This window comes from Diuraphis noxia, unplaced genomic scaffold, assembly GCF_037042655.1.
Source record: "Diuraphis noxia isolate RWA-SAM2 unplaced genomic scaffold, SU_Dnox_SAM2 contig0001, whole genome shotgun sequence".
Taxonomy (NCBI): domain Eukaryota; kingdom Metazoa; phylum Arthropoda; class Insecta; order Hemiptera; family Aphididae; genus Diuraphis; species Diuraphis noxia.
In genome coordinates this window covers 37,892,842-37,912,970 of record NW_028301711.1, presented here as the reverse complement: position 1 = coordinate 37,912,970, position 20,129 = coordinate 37,892,842, and the positions used below count along the sequence as shown (strand labels likewise).

The window sequence follows — 20,129 nt, the reverse complement described above, 5'->3', positions numbered from 1 at the left end:
AATGTCAATTATAAAATATAATTGTAAAATTATATTAATTACAATCATATAAGTCAACAACATCCTCTTTAATGCGACCGCATATCTTCATTCCTTCAAATCGACAATTTATTTTGCCAACCTGCAGGGGCGAATGCAGGGGGGGTTTTAGGGGTGTTAAAACACCCTCCGAAATAGGAGGTACAAAAAATAAAAAATCTGACCTACAAATGTATTAGTGTAGGTATTACTAATAACATTTCAAAAAAATTAAAATAAATTATTAGTTATCATAGGCGGTTTTACGGGTGCAGCCACTGCAGCCTTGGCTGCATTTGACATTTCAGCCGCCGCAAAAATTTTACCATGCGGTTATATAACAATTAGCAAACGGAAATAAAATATAACATTGTAACATACAAATTACAATTTTCATCGGAAATTCTACCAATGCCAAATTTGAAAAATTATCAATGTTAACTTTTAAGTGATATTGGCGGTAGGTACTCTCTAAGGTTTATAGATAATAATAAACCTTGCGTACTCTCACAGTAAATAAATATATATACTGCGTATCATGTAAGGTATAACGATTACTAATCATTACTATGCTGTGATGCACTGATGCTGCGTACCATATTATTGACTATTGTTTACATGGTTTTTCCGTGATCGATAGTGTAACATGTTAGGTATTCTAATATGTTATGTCTTGTATAATATATAATAATAGGTATATTATATACGCTAATCTAGAAACCTAACCGTGAGTAAAACCATGGGTCATTGATTATAGTTACTAATGTGTTTGTTGAACAAGAGAAAACAAACTCGTTGAATACTGATGATGTTATTGAAGAGTTCAAAACTTTAAATGATACGACACGTCGAATGGTTTTATAATTTATTACTTATTGGATTATTTTTTTTAGAATACTTAATGTTAAGTTTTAAAATTTAAGTTTTTTGATAATATTAATATTTTTTTGTATTTTATTTTGTCTTGTATGAACAATTTTTTATAATTTATAACTAATAAAATAAAATATCCCAAAAGGGTTGAATAGTTGGTGAGGGTGGCTAGCAAGCAGCATTACTCTTAGTAAAGTGACCTGCAGAGTCTTGGCCGAAGGCCTTAGCAACCAATATAACTAATTATTAGTATTTCTTTTTTTTGTAAAAAATTTTAATTTGTAGAAGTTTCAAGACTTCCCCCCCCCTTTTAATTTTAACATATGGCTGCACCTGAGATTCATTTATGGAGCCACCTATGTTAGTTATTAAAAAGTTTCGCTTCTCCCGTGGTTTGTAAATTAATGGATACAGTAAAATCACCAATAAAATGTATGATAATGTAATTTCGAAGTGAGTATGACAGTATGTTATAACTTATTAATAACTGATCGACATCGAAGGCCGCCAATCCGATGATGTACGTAATGTAGACAGACGACGAGTGTAATTGCCGTCTACCACTACGTTCTACAACTAACCTACACTAACCTACAAATTGTAATAATTAGTTATTAATTATTATCTATATTATATTATTATGTAATAAGTAAATTATATATGTATTATGTATTTATGTATACAAGTGACTAAAATAAATTATAGAAAAGTGTAATACAGTATGAATAATATGATATTTATGAATACCTACTTTAAATTTTTTCAAAACCTCCCCCGAAATTTTTTCCTGCGTTCGCTCCTGCCAACCTGCATGACTTATTCAATCAACAAACTTTTAGAAAACGTACACTAGCTGATGATACTGCTGTCCTAGTGAAATAAAGGATTTATTCATCGCCACGTTGAAATTATAACTATATAGCCACCACCAACATGAATATCCAAGTCAAAACTCATGACTTGAAAGTCATTCTTGTTGCGGAGTACAAAATCCCAGGAACTCAACTTCAAACAAAATACTTAGACATCATTCTAAACTTGGATCTAAACTTAATTTTAACATATGTGATTCCAATACCAAACACCATGCGTGGAACAACAATAAGTCATCCAACAAAACTGGAAGATCCTTAGTTAGATTTAGACTCTACAATTGATTCAACAGTTATAACTCCATCATTACCAACTAGCTATTCAACAGATTCAAATCATAGTTTAGAGGTCCCTGACATTTAAACTGATACTACGTTGGGTAATAATATGTATTATCATCTACAATTTGTCTACTAAAATTTAACTACTAATGTGATTACTTACAAAACGGGTAACAGTTTTTGTTGTCCGTTTTCAGCTTTGAAAGCTACTGAAATTTAAACTCCCGTTCCTTATTTTTTATTATTCCTTTATTCAACTTATTTCGTGAAAATATAACGAGAAAAATGTAAAATAATAAATATGAATTTGAATTTACCCTATTAGTAAAAGAACTTAGATGTTAAACTATTTTATCAATTTTAGAATATTAATTAATATTAATATAATATTAATTAAAGTAGTATGTTTTGGGGCATTCTGGAGCTCCTCCTCTTTAAATTTTACATGTAAAAGCATAGGCTCCTCTGTATAAGCCGTTTTTAATAGCTTGCTGTAGATTACGGTAGTGAACAATATAATTTTTCTTGGATTCTAATGTTGCCATTAGTTTTTTCACTTTTGAACCAGTAGGTATACCGTTCTGTGGTAGAAAAGGCAAGTCGTTGTGTTTATCATGCAATTCTTGCGGATAGGATATATCCACCTTGTATATCCTTCCTATGGGTGAAGTATCAGTCAAATTGTACAGTTTGTCGAGTGTTGGTTCAACCCATTTGAACCCACCATATGGCATGTATTGTGACATGGCCCATCCATATAAGTTATTGCCTTAAATTAAGAAAAATATATTTAACTGAATAAATTAAAATTACAAATAAAACTTACAGTCTTGGTATATCAACCATGATTTTGGATTTGCCTGGTCATAATCTGGAGTCTTTTTGTGGTTCGCTTTGGCGTATCTCATACTTGCTTGCGTGAGACCACCACGTATACCTAAAATAAATCATATATTATTAAATAATAACATTATAATATTATAAAATATTATATCATTACCTTTTTCGATCATCATCGACATATCATAGTCATGAAGTAGTTCGAGCTTCATTGAAGTATGTTTCAACATCGCATCAAAAGAGAAGCCTGGACAAGTATAGTAGAATGCTGGATCTAGGGCGTAAATTGTGAAAGAAAACCGGTACAAAATTTGGTTGTTGAAGCTTGAGATTACATGAATTACATAAACTTTGTCTAAATTTTCCCGATAGATGGCAATGATCAGCTACTTTATGGTTTTCTTTGGAAAATCCCTTTTTACATAATTCATGTATGCATCGCTGTTCCGGTGTCATTATAATTGGTGTGTTGGTTTTGAGCAGTTTGTATATTTTTTCTGCTATCTCCACAATACTTTGTTCAAAATGTTTTGCTACCTCTTTATTTTGATTACTTCCACGGTATATAACTGGCGATGTTTGTATTTCAAATTCTTCAAGCAGTTCTTTCGGTATGTGATCATCTGCTTTTATGAAAAAACCATAACTCATAGGCTCGTGATTTTGAATTACAGTTGTATTTTTTCCTTTTTTCTCGTTACATTTAACGAGGCGCCTCGAAGTCAGCATATATAACTATGGGGTGACGTTGTGTTTTGTTCCATGCACTAAACTCCAACATTGAATCGGACTCAGGCATCTGAGGTAGGATAGATTTATGCGACCCGCATATCAATTTATGCTGATCAAGTGCTGCTTGTCCGAATAGCGTATTTTTCCGGGGTCGAGTGTCAAATGATGTGAAGCGACGTTTGCAAAAAATGATACTATCATGATGAGCAGTTTTCTGTGAGCGTATTAGTCGTGAGAAATTTGATATATATGTGTAGTGGCTTTTATCTCCGTTGGTAATTAGTAAGAGATCGAAATGATCTTTTTTTTCTTCATCTACAACTTTAAGTGGATAAATAATATGTTTTTTATTCTTTTCTTTTTTTAATCCAAATACATTGGCAGACGTGTTCAGGTTATTTTTTTCAAATGTTTTCATTTCCTTCACAGATGTTGGGAATGATAAACCAGAAAAATTATATTTGTCTTCGAGCGATGTATAATTTTCAGCCACTTGATTTTTGGCCTTACCCGAAACGTATCTTGATAAGATTGCCCACTTGAAGCACTGTTGGTCTGAGTTTTGTGGATTGATAACAGCTTTTTTATTCTTAATGTAATTTGGTAACGGAATGAACGATGAGCCACCCATAGGTGTATATTTATATACACCTAATAATAAGCCGTCTATGGCGTCCAAAGTAAATCCACTTCCTTTAGATGTATAAACATCTTCTTCGGTCAATAATTTTGCGAACGCTTGTTCTACTATTGACTCAATATCCGTATTCATAAACATTTCTTTAGCTGAAGTTTTAAACGCACGGTTCTCAGCTGAATTCTCTACGTTTGGCCGGCTGTACGTTGCTTCCAGTTTCAGGTTGAATTTAATTGGATGTTGTGTCGACGATGATTTAAGTAATTGAATTAAGTCTTTTTTTGATGATACTAAAAATGCGCTGAAGTTGTTCAAATTATCTGTATTTTTCTTATAATACCAAATGATTTTATTAGAGAGCGATGAACCAGTCTTAACAAAACCGGGGGTTTTAACGATGGTCATGCGTGTTTTTTTAGCATTTACTGCTTCGTTCGAATTTTCCGCATGTACAGTGTACATTGTACACGCTTAAGATCATTGCGATTTGAAGCCGAAGGAACTGAAATAAAATAAATAATTTACTATTTTATTGATAAACATTATAGAAAATATGTGTGTAAAGATAAAATGGTTATAAATAATTTTTGTTTTTCAGTAAAATTTTATAAAGAAAAATTAGGAATTTAAAAAATTTTAGTGATATGTTTAACATATTATAGAAAATACGATTTTTAAAAATATATATTAATAAAGGGAGATAGTTGTGAAGCTATAGTATTACATACATGTATATGTAATATAAATATATTATGCAGGCATCTCAAACATCCTGTCAGAAGCCCTTCACCCAGACAATATACGACAAATAATATCCTTTATTACTAAGTCCAACCTTATAAATAGTATATAATATGTATCTTATACCATTTAAATATTTTAGAGTTAAACCCATTGTTGCCAATGGCCATAGTTGCCGAGGCTTAATTCAAATAAAAAATAAAAAATAAAAAATATATTATATACTTAAAAGCAAAAACAAAAATGATATAGAGCTCTCAGTTATAGCAGTAATACCTACACATGCTGGCATTCGTTATAATAATAGTAATAACTAATTATAACTTGAAATATTATCAGATTATTGTAGATATATACGTACTATTGTACACTATGAAATAATAGTACTAGTAGGTAAATATGTATATATGAGAGGTGTTCATAATATTATTTTATTATATATATATTTATATTATTGTTATATCATAGGAGGTGAATAAACATATGAATGATATATTTACCATTATAATCGTAAATATGTTCAGCTGGTTTAAAGAAATCTTGGATTTCTCGCTTGGTTATGGTTGGTTCTTGTTGAATTACAATGCTTGAGCCTAGAAATGATATTAATAGTTAAATAATTTAAAATAATATTATATTTAGATAGTGTAATGAAACTAAGTTTTGCTAAGATACACTTAGTCGTCTTGTTTACAAATATATTAAATTGTTAAATACTTACGATGTTTTTCTTTGCTATGTCTGATGAGGTTATCTCTCCGTGTGAATATTTCTGAGCATATACTGCACGAAATTTTATTAGGTACATCATGCAACTTGGCATGTCTGTGTAGATTTTTAATCAATGTAAATGTTTTATCACATACACTACACGAGAACATGATTAGGTATGTTGAATGAAGAATACTATACACGACTTGACTCTTCAACGAATAGATATGTAATGAATTATAGAAAAATATCTTGTACTTTAAATAACAGTGTGAAATAGTTTTATCTAAGCGAATTATTGACGCATGAGCTAATATCAAACTAGTGGTGGAAAAATGAACTACGGTGTTTGCTTAAGAAAAATAAATAATTAAATTTTTATAATATTTGTGAAATATTTGAATACACTTAAAAACACTTTAGAACTCATACGACAAAACACAACAATACACATAGACGGTAATATATGGACTGGCCTCGTTTTACTTAATGCACTACTTTTTGTCTGGTAATCATCGACAATACTCAGACATGTCTCGGATATGTTCGGACATGTCTCTATAGGTGTGTAGTCGTACAGACGGATAATGAGGTAAAGGCGCGAGAAAAGGTGTTAGGGATAGAATGGAATGTGTGTACTTGAAACTATGTGCGAATTTGTGTGTGTGTGTGTGCCATGAACGAACAAATGACTGGTTAACTACCTATAATGCACTTAATGGAAAACTAATGTGTGCTATGTGGTATCGTGTATATTTTAATACGTAAAATACCACAACGGATCAATATTATAACATTGTATACCAGAATATTATATTTAAAAAAAATTTCATAAGGGGAAATAAAAGGGGAAATTATGTATTTGATTAGGAAGGGGTAAAATATGTGTTGGTCACGTGTAGGATCTGGCGGCGTGTGACGAATTTATTCATGTTGCGGGTTGCCTATATTGCTTAATTATTGTCGGTTTCGGAGGAGCTTGGGAGGAGCATGTACTACGAATTGCCTATACAGAGGAGCCTATGCTTTTACATGTAAAATTTAAGGGGGAGGAGCTCCAGAATGCCCCAAAACATACTACTGAGCAACAAATTTCAATAAATGCACACTATTTTGCAACAATTAAGTATAAATAACTCATTAATAACAAAAATCTTACAATATTTAATATTATACATTTTTTATTTCATTTAAATAAATATAATTAAAATACTATATTGAATATTTACATGTATATCTAGTATTACAACAGGCACCTACGTACGTATACTTATTAAGATTCAATAAAAAAAAAACTGTAAAAGGGTCCATCATCTTACATTTTTTTTCCAGTCTTAGAAATATAGAATATAGTAAAAACTGTTCGATACCTACTTTAGAATATATTATTGAAGTTAAGGTATCATTACCTAACGATTATAAAAAAAATAAAATGTGTGTGTTTTTCAGAAACCTTTTTAAATATTAAACTTTATAATTTTTGGAAAGATCAAAATTTTAAAATTAGCTCCTGAAAATCATATTATGGTTTGGTATAATAATTGTTTACCACTTTCATTTCAACAATATAATAATAATGAGTGAAATCCTAAGAGATTTTTTAACCATATAACTTATGTGTAACAAACCGTAGGTAATACAATTATACTGATGTACCATCTTAACTACCGTGATGAAGCATAACTTAAGAAGAAAGTGGTCGTATACTATTACGTTTAGTAAATGTATAAATGATTCTTTGAAAAAACTAAAAGACCTCATAAAGTATCAAATTAAGCTTCCGGGTTAAATAAAAATGTTAGTTTTTAAATATTTGTACATATTAAAAAATAATAATATACTGGAATTTTTTTTTCTTGTTTATGGATTGTTTATTTTTAAAACAAAATGTGATATCAATGTTATGACATTATATTAAAAGGATATGACAAAACCTCTTTCGCATTACTAATTAACATTTTCTTATAATACGTTAGTATATTTTTATGTTATCAAGATATTAAAGTTAATAAATGTATAACAATGGACTAAGAGACCATACAAATTAGCTAAACAATATCTAATAAAATCCATCTACTATAGATAGATGATTATTACATACTATATATGTAATTAGATATTATATTTATATTAGTTATTAATTATGAACCTTATATTATTACTTTAAATATAATTGTATTACCTTTAAAAATTAAGTATACCATCTCAATGGACTATGATTGACGCTAATATGTTACTTTTGTTACTTTCACAACAAGTTGACCGAAATGAAACTAAAATAACTTCATATAAAAAAGTATGCAAGTTCATAATTAAACATAAAAACTTCCAGATAATGGAAACCAAGCTGTCATAATTAGACATAACGATGATTGCAAAAATATTATATGTTTTATGATTAATATTTTTGTTATTCGCATACCTCTCTTTTTTTCTCAAGATAGATAATGCAACCACTTTTGTCCCGTGTGACTTATTGCTCCAATAGGAAATCATTGCCCAGCAAGACATTTCCGATGAGATTATCTGACACTGTGGCATGAAGATTACCTCCAGATCCACTCTTCGAACCCAAAATTAGGAAAACTGTAATTTCTTGGATTTGACCACCTATCATTCGGACTGTATGATTTGGGCATCACGGGGTTAACAATTGTTGATCGAAGAACTGCGCACGGTGACCAGTTTGATAATAGCGCCCGAAATTGTGAGAAATATGCAATTCAAGATACGTCGGATCTGATGCTCATTGAAAAGGACTTTATGACTTTGTAATCCATAATTATATTTTGCAGTAATGGCGAGAATAGATAAAATACTAGAAAAAGACTAAGAAAATACTAGAAAAAGATTGTTATAATTACGAACGACAATGTACTTATATATGCACTTGAAAACGATTCCGAATACGAACCATTTTTTTTGGTTATGTTCACACACACACACACACATAAACAAGCTTTACAAAAAACAGTTGATATAAATTATGGTGAATATGTGTAGGAAGAAAACGTGAAGAGCGGGGAGAAAAGAGTTGCCAATTTTACGCACCGGACGCTATCACCGATTAAGATGTGGGGAAGGAAATGCTGACATCAGCGGCATTAACACGAACAATATCTGAGTCTTCAATAAAACTCCAGTCAAACTCTTCCGAGTAGATTATGAAAAAAATGACTATACTCCGAAATAGACCTATGCCGAAATGTCCGGATCCGCACTGTGGTTCCTTTACTGGATTTTCACGGGTAGGCTTCGGCATCTTCTCCCGTGTTTATCCGAAAGTTCGATGGTTATCACCAGACAAATCTTCAGTATGGAGGTTATCTTTGGGTCACCATAGTTTCCCTCTAAAGATATCTTGTTCTTATCAGCTTTCTTTGGTTCAAAACTCATCTATATCTGATTTATTCCGATCCCTCTTCGAGTCTCTAGTCCATAAATCTTCGACGTCCCGTTTCTCCGGATCAGATTTTGTAACTTGTAGTTCCTGTACCGGAACATTACTCACTGCTCGAGTAGAACATCGTTTTTTTTAGTACTCTTCGGACGACTCATGAATTTTTCGACGATTTCTTCCTACCTGATCAGAACCCATCGTACTCAACGGTCGTTTTGACGTTTCCCAACTCTGACTTTCTTTTTGGACATTTATCTTCCAGTAATCATGACTTCAAAATAACCTGCATCCTGTTCCCAAAGGTAGTTATTGCTTCAGATTCAGCACCTAATATTTCCCAGCACTCTCAGATTTTTTATCCAATCATTTTAGTTTTGGCGCTCTGGTGGTGCTCACATCCACCTTATCTGATACTATGGCCTTGCTACTATTCATAACATGGACAAACACTCGTAGTTTTCTGAACGCTTTCAGTTGTTGATTACGAGCATGAATTATAACCTAAGACATAATCCCCATTGGTATTGGTCTTGGTATTAACTGTGCTCAACAGTTCTGATTGCAGACCAGAATCTTCTTAGTTGAACTTATAATTCAGCTTTGAACTCTTGCCATGGTAAGGCCAACGTTTCCATTATTCATCAGTCCCTACCATGTTCCTGCCTGGGCCTTAAACAGAGGGATCAAAATGGTTACTCATCTAGCCTTGTGGTTACCAGTTCCTTAAGTATTTTCTCGGCTTGGAGCAAAAACCGCACTGGATATTTCTCCTTCTTATCTACAAACTCTAACGTATGGCCCACATTCAACTCTTTTTGAGGAATCAACAGGCTATCTGGAAAATTTACACGTTTAACACCAAAAAAACTACTCCGTAACGCTTCCTCATGACTTTTACCGAATACTTCGCTGAACAGACTAGATACTTTATAGGAAACTCCGGAAAAACTCCAATTACTCGGGTTTTCCTCAGAAACTCTGTTCCGTATAACATTCCTAGTTCCGTAGCCCCTTGGATCGAATGCATACCTTGAGAATTAAGAAATTATCAACCACCTTGGCCCCCCAGTCTCAATGTAATGATTCGATAGCTCCCAGTTAATCTCAACAATATATAATTCACCAATGCATAATATAATGTCAATGGTGATTGTTAAATTATAATTGCTATTATCTTAATTAAAATATGATATATTGTAGATATGAGATTAACACAAATTGGATATTACTGACAAAGCTGTACTTTCCAATGTATAAATAGCCAAAACTATGTTTAGCTTTGTATAAAATACGCTAAGATTATAAGTCCTTAATATTTCATTAACAAAAAAAAAAAAAAAACACATTATAAAACTAGTTGAAAAGTTCTAACCTAACCTAATACAGATTTTGCAAAACGGACCAATTGTATTAATGTTTCTGGACTACAAATGCTTTAGAAATCCTTAAATTCTACTTTCTCAAAACAATCTATATCATTTTTCTGCAGGTCATTTAAATCAAGATTGACTTGAGAACTTATTTTTTTAACTAATTATTTTATTTTTTATTTTTAAACACCAACACGGGAACAACACGATTCATACAACTAATCAATTTATTCAAACTCTTAAAAAATTATTTTGTCTTCAGTATTTTAAACATTCGCCAGATTCTAACTGTCTAGAAGACCTCAATAAAGTACTAACTTACATCAGTGATGACTCAATAACTAATCATTATTTGTTTCTGCAGAATAAAATGATGTTTTTTAATTTTATACCAATAAAAAATGGTACTGTTGAATAACAGGAAATCAAATATTTCTGAGAAAAATGCTTACAGATATGTGTGTTCATACATTTAAAAAAATGTATGGTGGATACATATATGCCATATATTATGTAGATACTATAAAATTCATTAAAAAAAACATTGGATAGGTCTTTACACTTAGCATTCTTTAAATCTTATTCTACAAATGACTCTTCCAATTTAGGTTAGTTATTAATGCCTCATGGCTCGTAATCCCATTTCGCCACCCTTGCATTTTAGCGGGGTACCATTTCACTGCCAAATTAATCCCATTTTACCGCCGACCGAATTAGCCATATGATTCTCACTTTTAAAAGTATATCAAAAATATTTTAACAATTATATACTATACATTTTGTATATTTTGATGTAGCATCTCCAGGAATGTATGCTTTACATCCATATAAATCTGAAACTACATACCTATATTATATAATCAGATAATTGACATTTTAATAGCAAAAGCTAATAGCTTAGGAAAATGTCTACTGCTAACAACAATTTTTCAATTAGAATATGAAGTAACGATATAAAATACAATAAAAAATAAATTTATCTGGGTGCACAAATTCGTGAATGTTTTTTTCCATTATACTCATCAGGCAATTGATAGGAAAGTTGTTGATATTGCTTTTCGAAACGATTGTGTTTCATCTACAGGTGATCCACTAACTTTGGTTCGTAGAATTTCGGCTTTACCACAAGTTTCTAAGAAACAGTCAGATAATTTATGGCTAATAATATTGAAAGTGAAAAATCAGATGATAATCAAAAAGTGGAAGAATTTTTAAAATAATTTATTATAGTATGGTTAGACGATTTAACGCCTATATTTAGCCAACATATTTGGAACCACTGGACTAATACAGATAGGCGGACAACTAATAATTTAGAACGTTTGCATTATGCATTAAATAAAGCAGCAATTGGAAATCATACCAGTATATTTGAGTATTTTGAGTTTATAGTAGTATTAAAAAAACAACAGGCCGAAATTAAAGATGACATGAAACTAGGTACTTCAACGTTGAAAATAAGTTAAAAAAATGTACCTACAATAAATATATAAAACTGCAGTTGATGAAATAAAGGGTTACCGGTATTTTGCCCGAATTAAAATTCCCGAATGGTATTTTTCCCGAAATTCCGAAAACCCGAAACCTTTTTTCTTGAACACCTTTATCCCGAATATAAATTATAATACGTATAAAATGTAATAATGAATTAGTAAAATTAATAATAACATAATAAATCCTGTAATGTACCTAATGTATAATATTTTAAAATCGATAAATTATTATACGTATAAAATATAAAAATTAATTGGTAAAATTAATAATAATGTAATAAATCTTGTAGTGTAACTAAATATTTTGAAATAATTAAATTATAATACGTATAAAATATAAAAATGAATTGCTAAAGTTAATAATAATATAATAAATCCTATAGTGTACCTAATGTTTAATATTTAATAATTTAAAAAAGCTTATACAATATAACGCAATGAAAATTAAAACGAAAGTAGTATAACCACAACTAATAGTACGCGAAAAACGAGACTTTTCGATTACAATTACAACGATATACGAGCGATACTAGGTATAACTAGCGATACTATATAGGTGCAAAATAAAAATCAATTAAATGCTAGTTGAGCAAAGATAGTAATAGTACATGTATACATATGTCGTTGTAACGACGGTAAATTGCGATAAAGGTAAAATACCCGTACTTTTTCGTAAACACTATCTTTATCTTATATACCCATATAGGTATAAAATAGATAGAAATACATAGAAAATACACCAGTAATAACTAAATTTTTTATTTCGGGAACAAGAACTGTCGGGAAAAAGATGTTCGGGAAAACAGGTTTCGGATTTTCGGATTTTCGGGCAAAATACTATTCGGGAAAAAATTCATTCGGGAATTTCGATTCGGGAAAAACGGCGGGTACCGAAATAAAGAAATAAAGAATATTAGTCTTAAGGAAAGAGTGACGAGCGATTCCCCGCAGATGAAAATAGATTAAATATTTGGACGAATTTTAGCTATTTAATTAAACACAACGAATAATTTTGATTAGTTAAAAACAAACTGTTTTTATCTTATTTTATATGATTATTTTTATTATGTTTGAATCATGAAAATATTGATTTTTTTATTTATCAGTATAAAATATACATAACAATTATTATTTATACAGAAATATATGTTACAAAAATATAACTAATTAGAATCTAATTTGTAAACTATAAATTAATTTTAGTTGAAAAATAAATTTGGCGAAATGATACCTCGCATAGGCGGAAATCCATTTTAAAAGTTGTGAAGGGGGGCTTCAACACCCCCTCATAAATAATTCTAAACAAATTTGAAAGGCGTATTATCTCCCCTAATTTTATAATAAATATTAGCACCCTCAAATAATGTTCATGTCATGTATCAAAAACTTCTACTCACAAAAAAAAAACTTAAGTGATAAAATGCACATTGTAAGCACTCTTAGTTTTTTTTAATGAAATTGCGCCTATGATTATCCCCCATCAGAACCCATCATTTTATTTTCGAAAAGTGATTCTCCTGGTTATTTTGTGATATAACTAAGAAGTAGGTATTGTCTTATAAAAACAAATTAGTTTTATGGTGAACTCTACGTTCATATATCCTATGATTATAAGCCCTCTGTCTAGTAAAAAAGGTGGGTATCTAAAAAAAAAAAATATTTCCAAATATTATAACCATCCAGGTTAGAAACGAGTTTTTATGTTTTTCAACTACCTCATGTGGCAGGTAAATTATAATAAATATAGTAAATATAGTAAATTATAATCATTTTTGATATAATAAGTAGGTATTCTTAACATTAGATTTTCGACTGCAGTAGGTATGATATGTATATTTATGGGCTATGGCACATTGATATACGATTAAGCGTCTACTTTATTATTACAATTTGTAAATAGCTAGTATTTACTAGAAATTCATAATAATTAATACATGTTTCAATTTATTTATTCTGTTCTCGAGAGACATTAAGTATTTTACTGTAGTTAATTTATTTTCAAGCGTTATAACCTGTTTGTGCAACACTGTCGCTGCGCCGACGTACGTCACGGCGAGTGTCGAACATACGCGAAATCCAACCTCACCCCCCACCCTTCTCGCGATTGTGGTGCGCCGCCAGCGGCAGGTCGTCTCCATCAACGGTCAACCAGTTCAGGTTCTGACTTCTGTCTCTACACACGTACGCGCTGTTGTCGATCGGCCATCTTGTTTTTGTTTTGCAGATTGTTCGCCTGTTGGATTTTGAACGTCCGCTATCCGTGGCTCATCGCGTCGACAGACTAGCAAAACGCCGCTCGTCCGTTGTACTAATCCGTGACAGCTTGTGCCGTCGTGCCGTTTTTTGGTGTTCTTCGTGTCCGACCACGTTTTGTTACTGCGTCCTCCGTCGTGCCACCCCGAAGTTATTCGGCTATTGCGTTTTCGCATTTACTGCCATAGTGCTGCTGCTGGGGTTGAGCGCAGCCCAGTCGCTAATCCCCCGTGATTCGCGACCGTTCGGGATAGAACCACGTGGTGTCGCATTGTGGATATAGTTTGTACGCTTGTACGCTGTTACGCCGTGAGCGTCGTACTAGTCAGGGGTACCAACACCCTGCTCCCCGCGATACGCCGGTTGGTGATGTACTCTCCCGTTATTGACAAGCAGTTGGTACCAGTCACAATCGCCGCCGTCCAGGAATCAGTTGCGGCTGCTATCAGTTCAGGCCACTATCATCGATAATCAGATAAGACTGTTTTTTTTTATTTGTTATTGTTTACTAGCTGTATATGTTTATCGCCATTCCCCGTACTTACTAGGTCGATGATTGATGTTAAGGTGTGATCACATCCCCCTACTACATATTTGTTGTTAACTGATTTATTCATGTACAATAATAAGTTTATTCTCGTGCTCAGACGCACGCCTTATAATTCTGTGTAATATTATTCCTCATACACCTCGGCCAATTCATTGGAGACAAACGCGCCGCGAGTATCGTTACGGTCAGCTAGCGATGTCAGTTCAATAGCTCCGTGGCGGTGCGTATACATTTGGTAGCAGAGCGTGGTTGGTACCTTTAGGGATTCCCAGCGTAGCGGCGTGCTAAAATAGTATTTGGATTAGTAGTGTTATTGCATACGTTCAATTACCGTGAGTTCGTCATCACGTGACCAAGTAATTTGCTGTCTCCTTCGTTGTTAAACGTATTTGGTCTTAACTGTTTGCCATGGTTGAAACTAAGAAAGAGCTTGAAGAGCGCCGAACGATTGCGAAGCTCAAACGTGAGTCCGCGATCGACGGTATAAAGGCTGTACATGCCATGACAGCTCGCGTGGGTACAGAGCCAGACTTCATTCCCGAGTTTATATTAAACGTTGATAGTCTCGATGTTTTGTGGTCCCAATTCAAGGTCGATGACAATGCACTTCTAGAATGTCTCGTTAAATTGAATAGAGCGTCAGAGTACTCGGTAGGACAAGCTGGTGAAATAAGTGCTCTAATTAACTCCGCAAGAGCCGTCGCCAATTTACATCGCCCAACTCGTTCCATCTCCGTGGTGGACAATAATGCCGGTAATACGTCAAGAATATCTGACGCATCGCAGTGTCTAACTTTCTCGCGACTCCCTGAGATCCCTCTACCGAAGTTTGGAGGTGATTTCCACCTGTGGCCGACATTTCGCGATAGGTTCACAGCGTTGGTCGATGTCCGCCCGGGTCTCTCAAATATCGACAAGCTACATTATTTGACTGGTTGCTTGCGCGGTGCTGCTTTGGACGCTATTCGTGGCATACCCGCGTCTGACGACAACTACAAGCTTGTGTGGTCAACGCTGACATCTCGGTTTTACCGACCTCGTATGGTCGCCACGTCCTTGATCGAAAGATTGCTAAATGCGCCGTCGTCATCCCAGGAATCGCTGCACGATCTCACCACCCTGTTGACAACATTCGAGGAAAATATTCCGTTACTGTTTGCGCTGGATATTCCCGATTTCGGATCGTTCGTTTTGTTTTCCTTAGCATTTCGTACGTTACCGCTAAGTGTTCGGAAGATGTTTGAATCCACCATGTCCAACAACGTTACTTACCCTTCCGTCGATAAATTGTTAGACTTCATCCGTGGTCGTATAACCGTGCTGGAAAACGTCAGTGAATCGAAGAAAACCAGTAATAATCCGAGGGCGTACACTACCACGGGATCGGCTCCAAACCTTCGGTCGGGACAACGCAATTCTGTGGTTTTAGTCGCTGCAAAGCCACCAATCCAAGGCTCTAGCGATTCAATCGTATCGTGTCCTTGTTGTTCTAATTCGCACGCCATTAGCAAGTGCTCAAAATTTCGATCATGGTCCTTGGACGACCGGAATGAGTGGGCCCATGACAATAAGTTGTGTTTTAACTGCCTAGGAGGTAACCATTGGATTCGCGCTTGTCCATCGAAGTCGAGATGTCAGACATGTTCCAAAAAGCACCATACGCTTTTACATGGTGCCACTTCTACGCGGAGGGAAAACGGGGTTGAAGATAGCGAAGACGCCGGGGAAGCGTCCTGTTGCGCAGCATCATTATCGACGCACCCGAGTGCGATACCGACCGTGTTGTTAGGTACCGCGTTAATTCACACCCGTGATAGGGCGGGTACGTGGCAAACTGTCCGCGCTTTGGTGGATTCCGCGTCGAAAATCAGTGCTATGACGGTCGCGTGTTCAACTCGTCTTGGGTTCAGGCCCCGTCCATGGACTATGCCCGTAAGTGGTATATCCGGCACGCCCATTGTTAGCGTCCAAGGTGTTGTTGAGTGTCATGTACGACCACGATTCGCGTCCGAGCCCGAGCTCACTGTCCGGACGTGGGTGTTGCCTTCCATCACAAGCGACATGCCACGCACCTCACTCCCTACGGATATAAAAGACCGATTTTCCAGTCTGGCATTAGCGGACCCTCAATTCGACGTAACTCAGCCGGTTGATATGTTACTTGGTGCGGACGTATTTTCCGCTATTTTGGACGGGCGGAAAGTCAAAATCGACGAATCGTTACCTACGGCATTTAGCTCGATATTCGGATGGGTCCTATCGGGCCACTCCCGGCGATGCTTACTTGTCACCTCACCACACCAGTGTCTCTAGCGACCTCCATTGAAGATATGATGGGCAAATTTTGGTGGTAAAGCACGATTGAGCATAAAACGATTAAGCATAGACCTTTTTAGCAACACGATTGAGCATAGAATATTTTATGTGATGTTGCCATATTCACAATATTTTGAAATTTATTATTTTCAGTTGTTATTACACCAATTATTATGATATCAGACGCGAACCGTGAGCCGAGCTCCTCGGCTTTATCGACAATATTATCGATCAATAAATTAGTTCCGGAGCAAAACGACGTTTTAGACATTTAGCATCGGGGGGAAATATAAGATAATTAAGATGCAATTCCAAAATTATTAAAGAACTAATATCAGTGTTCGATCACCTATAGTCGTGTATAGTGCGTTTCGTACAAGTGCTTTTATAGTTTCTATTTTTTTTAATATGGATATAAGTAATATAACAATTATTTTATCAGAAAGAAGCAAAGAATTGGCCTTAGTGAATTTATACAAATATAAATTAATTGGAAAACGCAAAAAAGATAATCTTTAAAGATGGAGGTGTACGAATAATAATTGTTCAGCAATAATGTTCTCAGGTTTAAACAAACATAAAGTGATTGAAACTGCTGGACAACATAAACACGATCAAAATTCTATTGAAAAAATAGAAACACAAGTTTTGAGAGAAAATTGCAAGAGAAAAGCTGAAAAATCAATTTTCACACAGCGACTTAAAATTATTCGCACCGAACTTAATTTAACTAAATATTTTTGTACCTATACAGTTCAAAATTGAAAATGGCAACGTTGCAGGGTTTTTTATGCTCAATCGTGTTGGTTTTCTTTTGTATTTCAGTTTCCTTTGATACGCCGACAATTTATGCTCAATCGTGTTGCGAAAAAGGTCTTTTATGCTCAATCGTGTCGCAGCCAATTTTGGGCTGTCGAAGAACCGGATGCAGCACCGTCATCGTTTACTGGCGAGGGTTGGTGCGAGACCCAATTCCGCGCCGAGCATCGTCGTTTGCCATCCGGTCGCTTTCAAGTGCCGCTTCCGATTCGTAAACCGGTTCCACAGTTAAACTTCCCGGGTTCGCGTTCCGTAGCACTTAAGCGTTTTGAATCGCTCGAACGCAAATTGAGCGCCAATACCACACTGCGTGACGCGTACCGTGAGTTCATGTCCGAATATTTGTCGCTCGGTCACATGTCGGTGGCCGCCACCCCAGGGCGATACATTATCCCACACCATGCAGTATGTCAACAGTCTAACGGTGATTTAAAAATCCTGGTCGTATTTGACGCTTCGGCCACGGCTCACGACGGAACGTCGTTAAATAGTTGTCTTCACCAGGGTCCTAAGCTTCAACTGGATATTGTGGACATCTTGACCAGATTCCGAATACACAAACTGGCGTTCACCACTGACATTTGTAAAATGTATCGGCAAGTCTTAGTGGCGCCCGAGTACCGTCCACTCCAACACGTGTTGTGGCGAGCGTATCCGAAAGACCAACTTGTGGAATTTGAGTTGAATACGGTGACGTACGGCTTGAATTGCTCACCGTTCCTAGCGCTCCGTGTGTTAACGGCCATCGCTGAAAAAGACTGCGCGGGATATGAATCTGTACGTCAGGCAATATTGCAACAAACATATGTCGATGACATATGTGTGGGTACAGATTCAATCGACGATATTTTATTGCTTCAACGTGACTTAATCACCGTGCTCGGCAAATCAGGTTTGGAGCTTAAGAAATGGTCCAGCAACTGTCCCTCAGTTCTCGACGCCGTACCTTCTTCCGCGAATGCTACGGGCCCGTTACCTTTAAACGCTGTGGATGAGGGTGGCGTTAAGGTTCTCGGTCTGCAATGGCAGCCAAACGAAGATGTTTTCGGGTGTGCACTCCGGTGTGAGTCATCACATGTCTACACTAAACGCGGCGTATTATCGACGATCACCCGTATTTTAAATCCGTTGGGTCTATTTTCGCCAGCCACATTTTATGCGAAGCATATTATGCAACGAACATGGCTAGAGAAACTTGGCTGGGACGAACCGCTTCCTCGTGATATTCAACTAGATTGGACTGCCTTCGTTGAATCATTACCGTCTTTACGTCCGATAAAAATTCCTTGTTTTTTTAACACGCGGTCCGCCGCTTCCTGTTTGTCGTTGGGCTTTTATGATGCGTCACAATACGGATACGCTGCTGTCATATACCTTCGCGTGCTGGACGACCGGGGTGACGCTCAGATTTCATTGGTCGGATCAAAAACAAAGCTGGCATCAATAAAACCCTTAACTATCCCAAGGTTAGAGTTAAACGCCGCCGAGTTGCTGGCGCGTTGGCTGTACCGCGTAAAATGCACTCTCGATCAACAACTTCACGTCATCGGTGTCTATGCATGCACGGATTCGACGATCGAACTATCATGGCTGGTCAACCGCCATGAAACGTTTAAGGTATATGTATCCAACCGAGTGTACAAAATAAACTCTCTCCTTCCGGGTTGTATTTGGTCACATGTTTCGTCGGCGGAAACCCCGCCGACTGTGCTTCCCGGGGTGTGTTACCATCTGAGCTTGCGTCGTTAACTCTTTACTGGGAAGGTCCTAGTTTTCATCGCCATGATCTGTCATCGTGGCCAGTAGTATTTACCTGAAGTCCGAGTGTCGTCGTTGACTGTCTGCGCTCAACTTCCCGCTGGCGAATGTTCGCCCGTTTCTCGTCGTATGACAGATTGTTACGCATCGTCACACGTATTCATCGGTTCATACACAGGTGTCCAGGTGTCGCAGCCGCCTACAGTGTGAGTGACCGATAGCTCTCACCCGTCATGAGATAGACACATCCCTCTGCACGTTAGTGATTGAGTCACAACGTACTTTTTTTGAGCAATTATTGCACGAGTTAAACCACGGCCGCCGAGTGTCGAACAAACCACTCGCCCGCCTGTTACGCCGTGAGCGTCGTACTAGTCAGGGGTACCAACACCCTGCTCCCGGCGATACGCCGGTTGGTGATATACTCTCCCGTTATTGACAAGCAGTTGGTACCAGTCACAATC

The 20,129-nt window shown here is 35.6% G+C and overlaps 3 protein-coding genes across 3 annotated transcripts; 2 read left to right on the top strand and 1 right to left on the bottom strand.

Moving 5' to 3' along the window:
• Nucleotides 1–3,504: 3,504 nt before the first annotated feature.
• On the bottom strand, nt 3,505–8,323 carry LOC149060655 (uncharacterized). The gene is given in 4 exon segments (XM_089230050.1): nt 3,505–4,724; nt 5,496–5,588; nt 5,717–6,058; nt 8,257–8,323. Coding segments are annotated over 4 exon segments (1,722 nt in total).
• Nucleotides 8,324–15,180: 6,857 nt separating this feature from the next.
• Nucleotides 15,181–17,085, top strand: LOC107172635 (uncharacterized). Its single transcript, XM_015522929.1, has one exon. The coding sequence runs from the start codon at nt 15,181–15,183 to the stop codon at nt 17,083–17,085; it is 1,905 nt and encodes a 634-aa protein (XP_015378415.1).
• Nucleotides 17,086–17,643: 558 nt separating this feature from the next.
• On the top strand, nt 17,644–19,656 carry LOC107168828 (uncharacterized). Its single transcript, XM_015518396.2, has 2 exons — nt 17,644–17,733; nt 17,914–19,656. The coding sequence occupies exons 1-2, from the start codon at nt 17,644–17,646 to the stop codon at nt 19,654–19,656; spliced, it is 1,833 nt and encodes a 610-aa protein (XP_015373882.2).
• Nucleotides 19,657–20,129: the final 473 nt, after the last annotated feature.

Coding starts and splice junctions, on each gene's coding strand:
- LOC107168828 (XM_015518396.2), top strand. CDS start 17,644: ATGTTCTCAGGTTTAAACAAACATAAAGTGATTGAAACTGCTGGACAA. Junction 17,734..17,913: donor TTGAAAAAATAGAAACACAA/GTTTTGAGAGAA, acceptor TTTGTATTTCAG/TTTCCTTTGATACGCCGACA.
- LOC107172635 (XM_015522929.1), top strand. CDS start 15,181: ATGGTTGAAACTAAGAAAGAGCTTGAAGAGCGCCGAACGATTGCGAAG.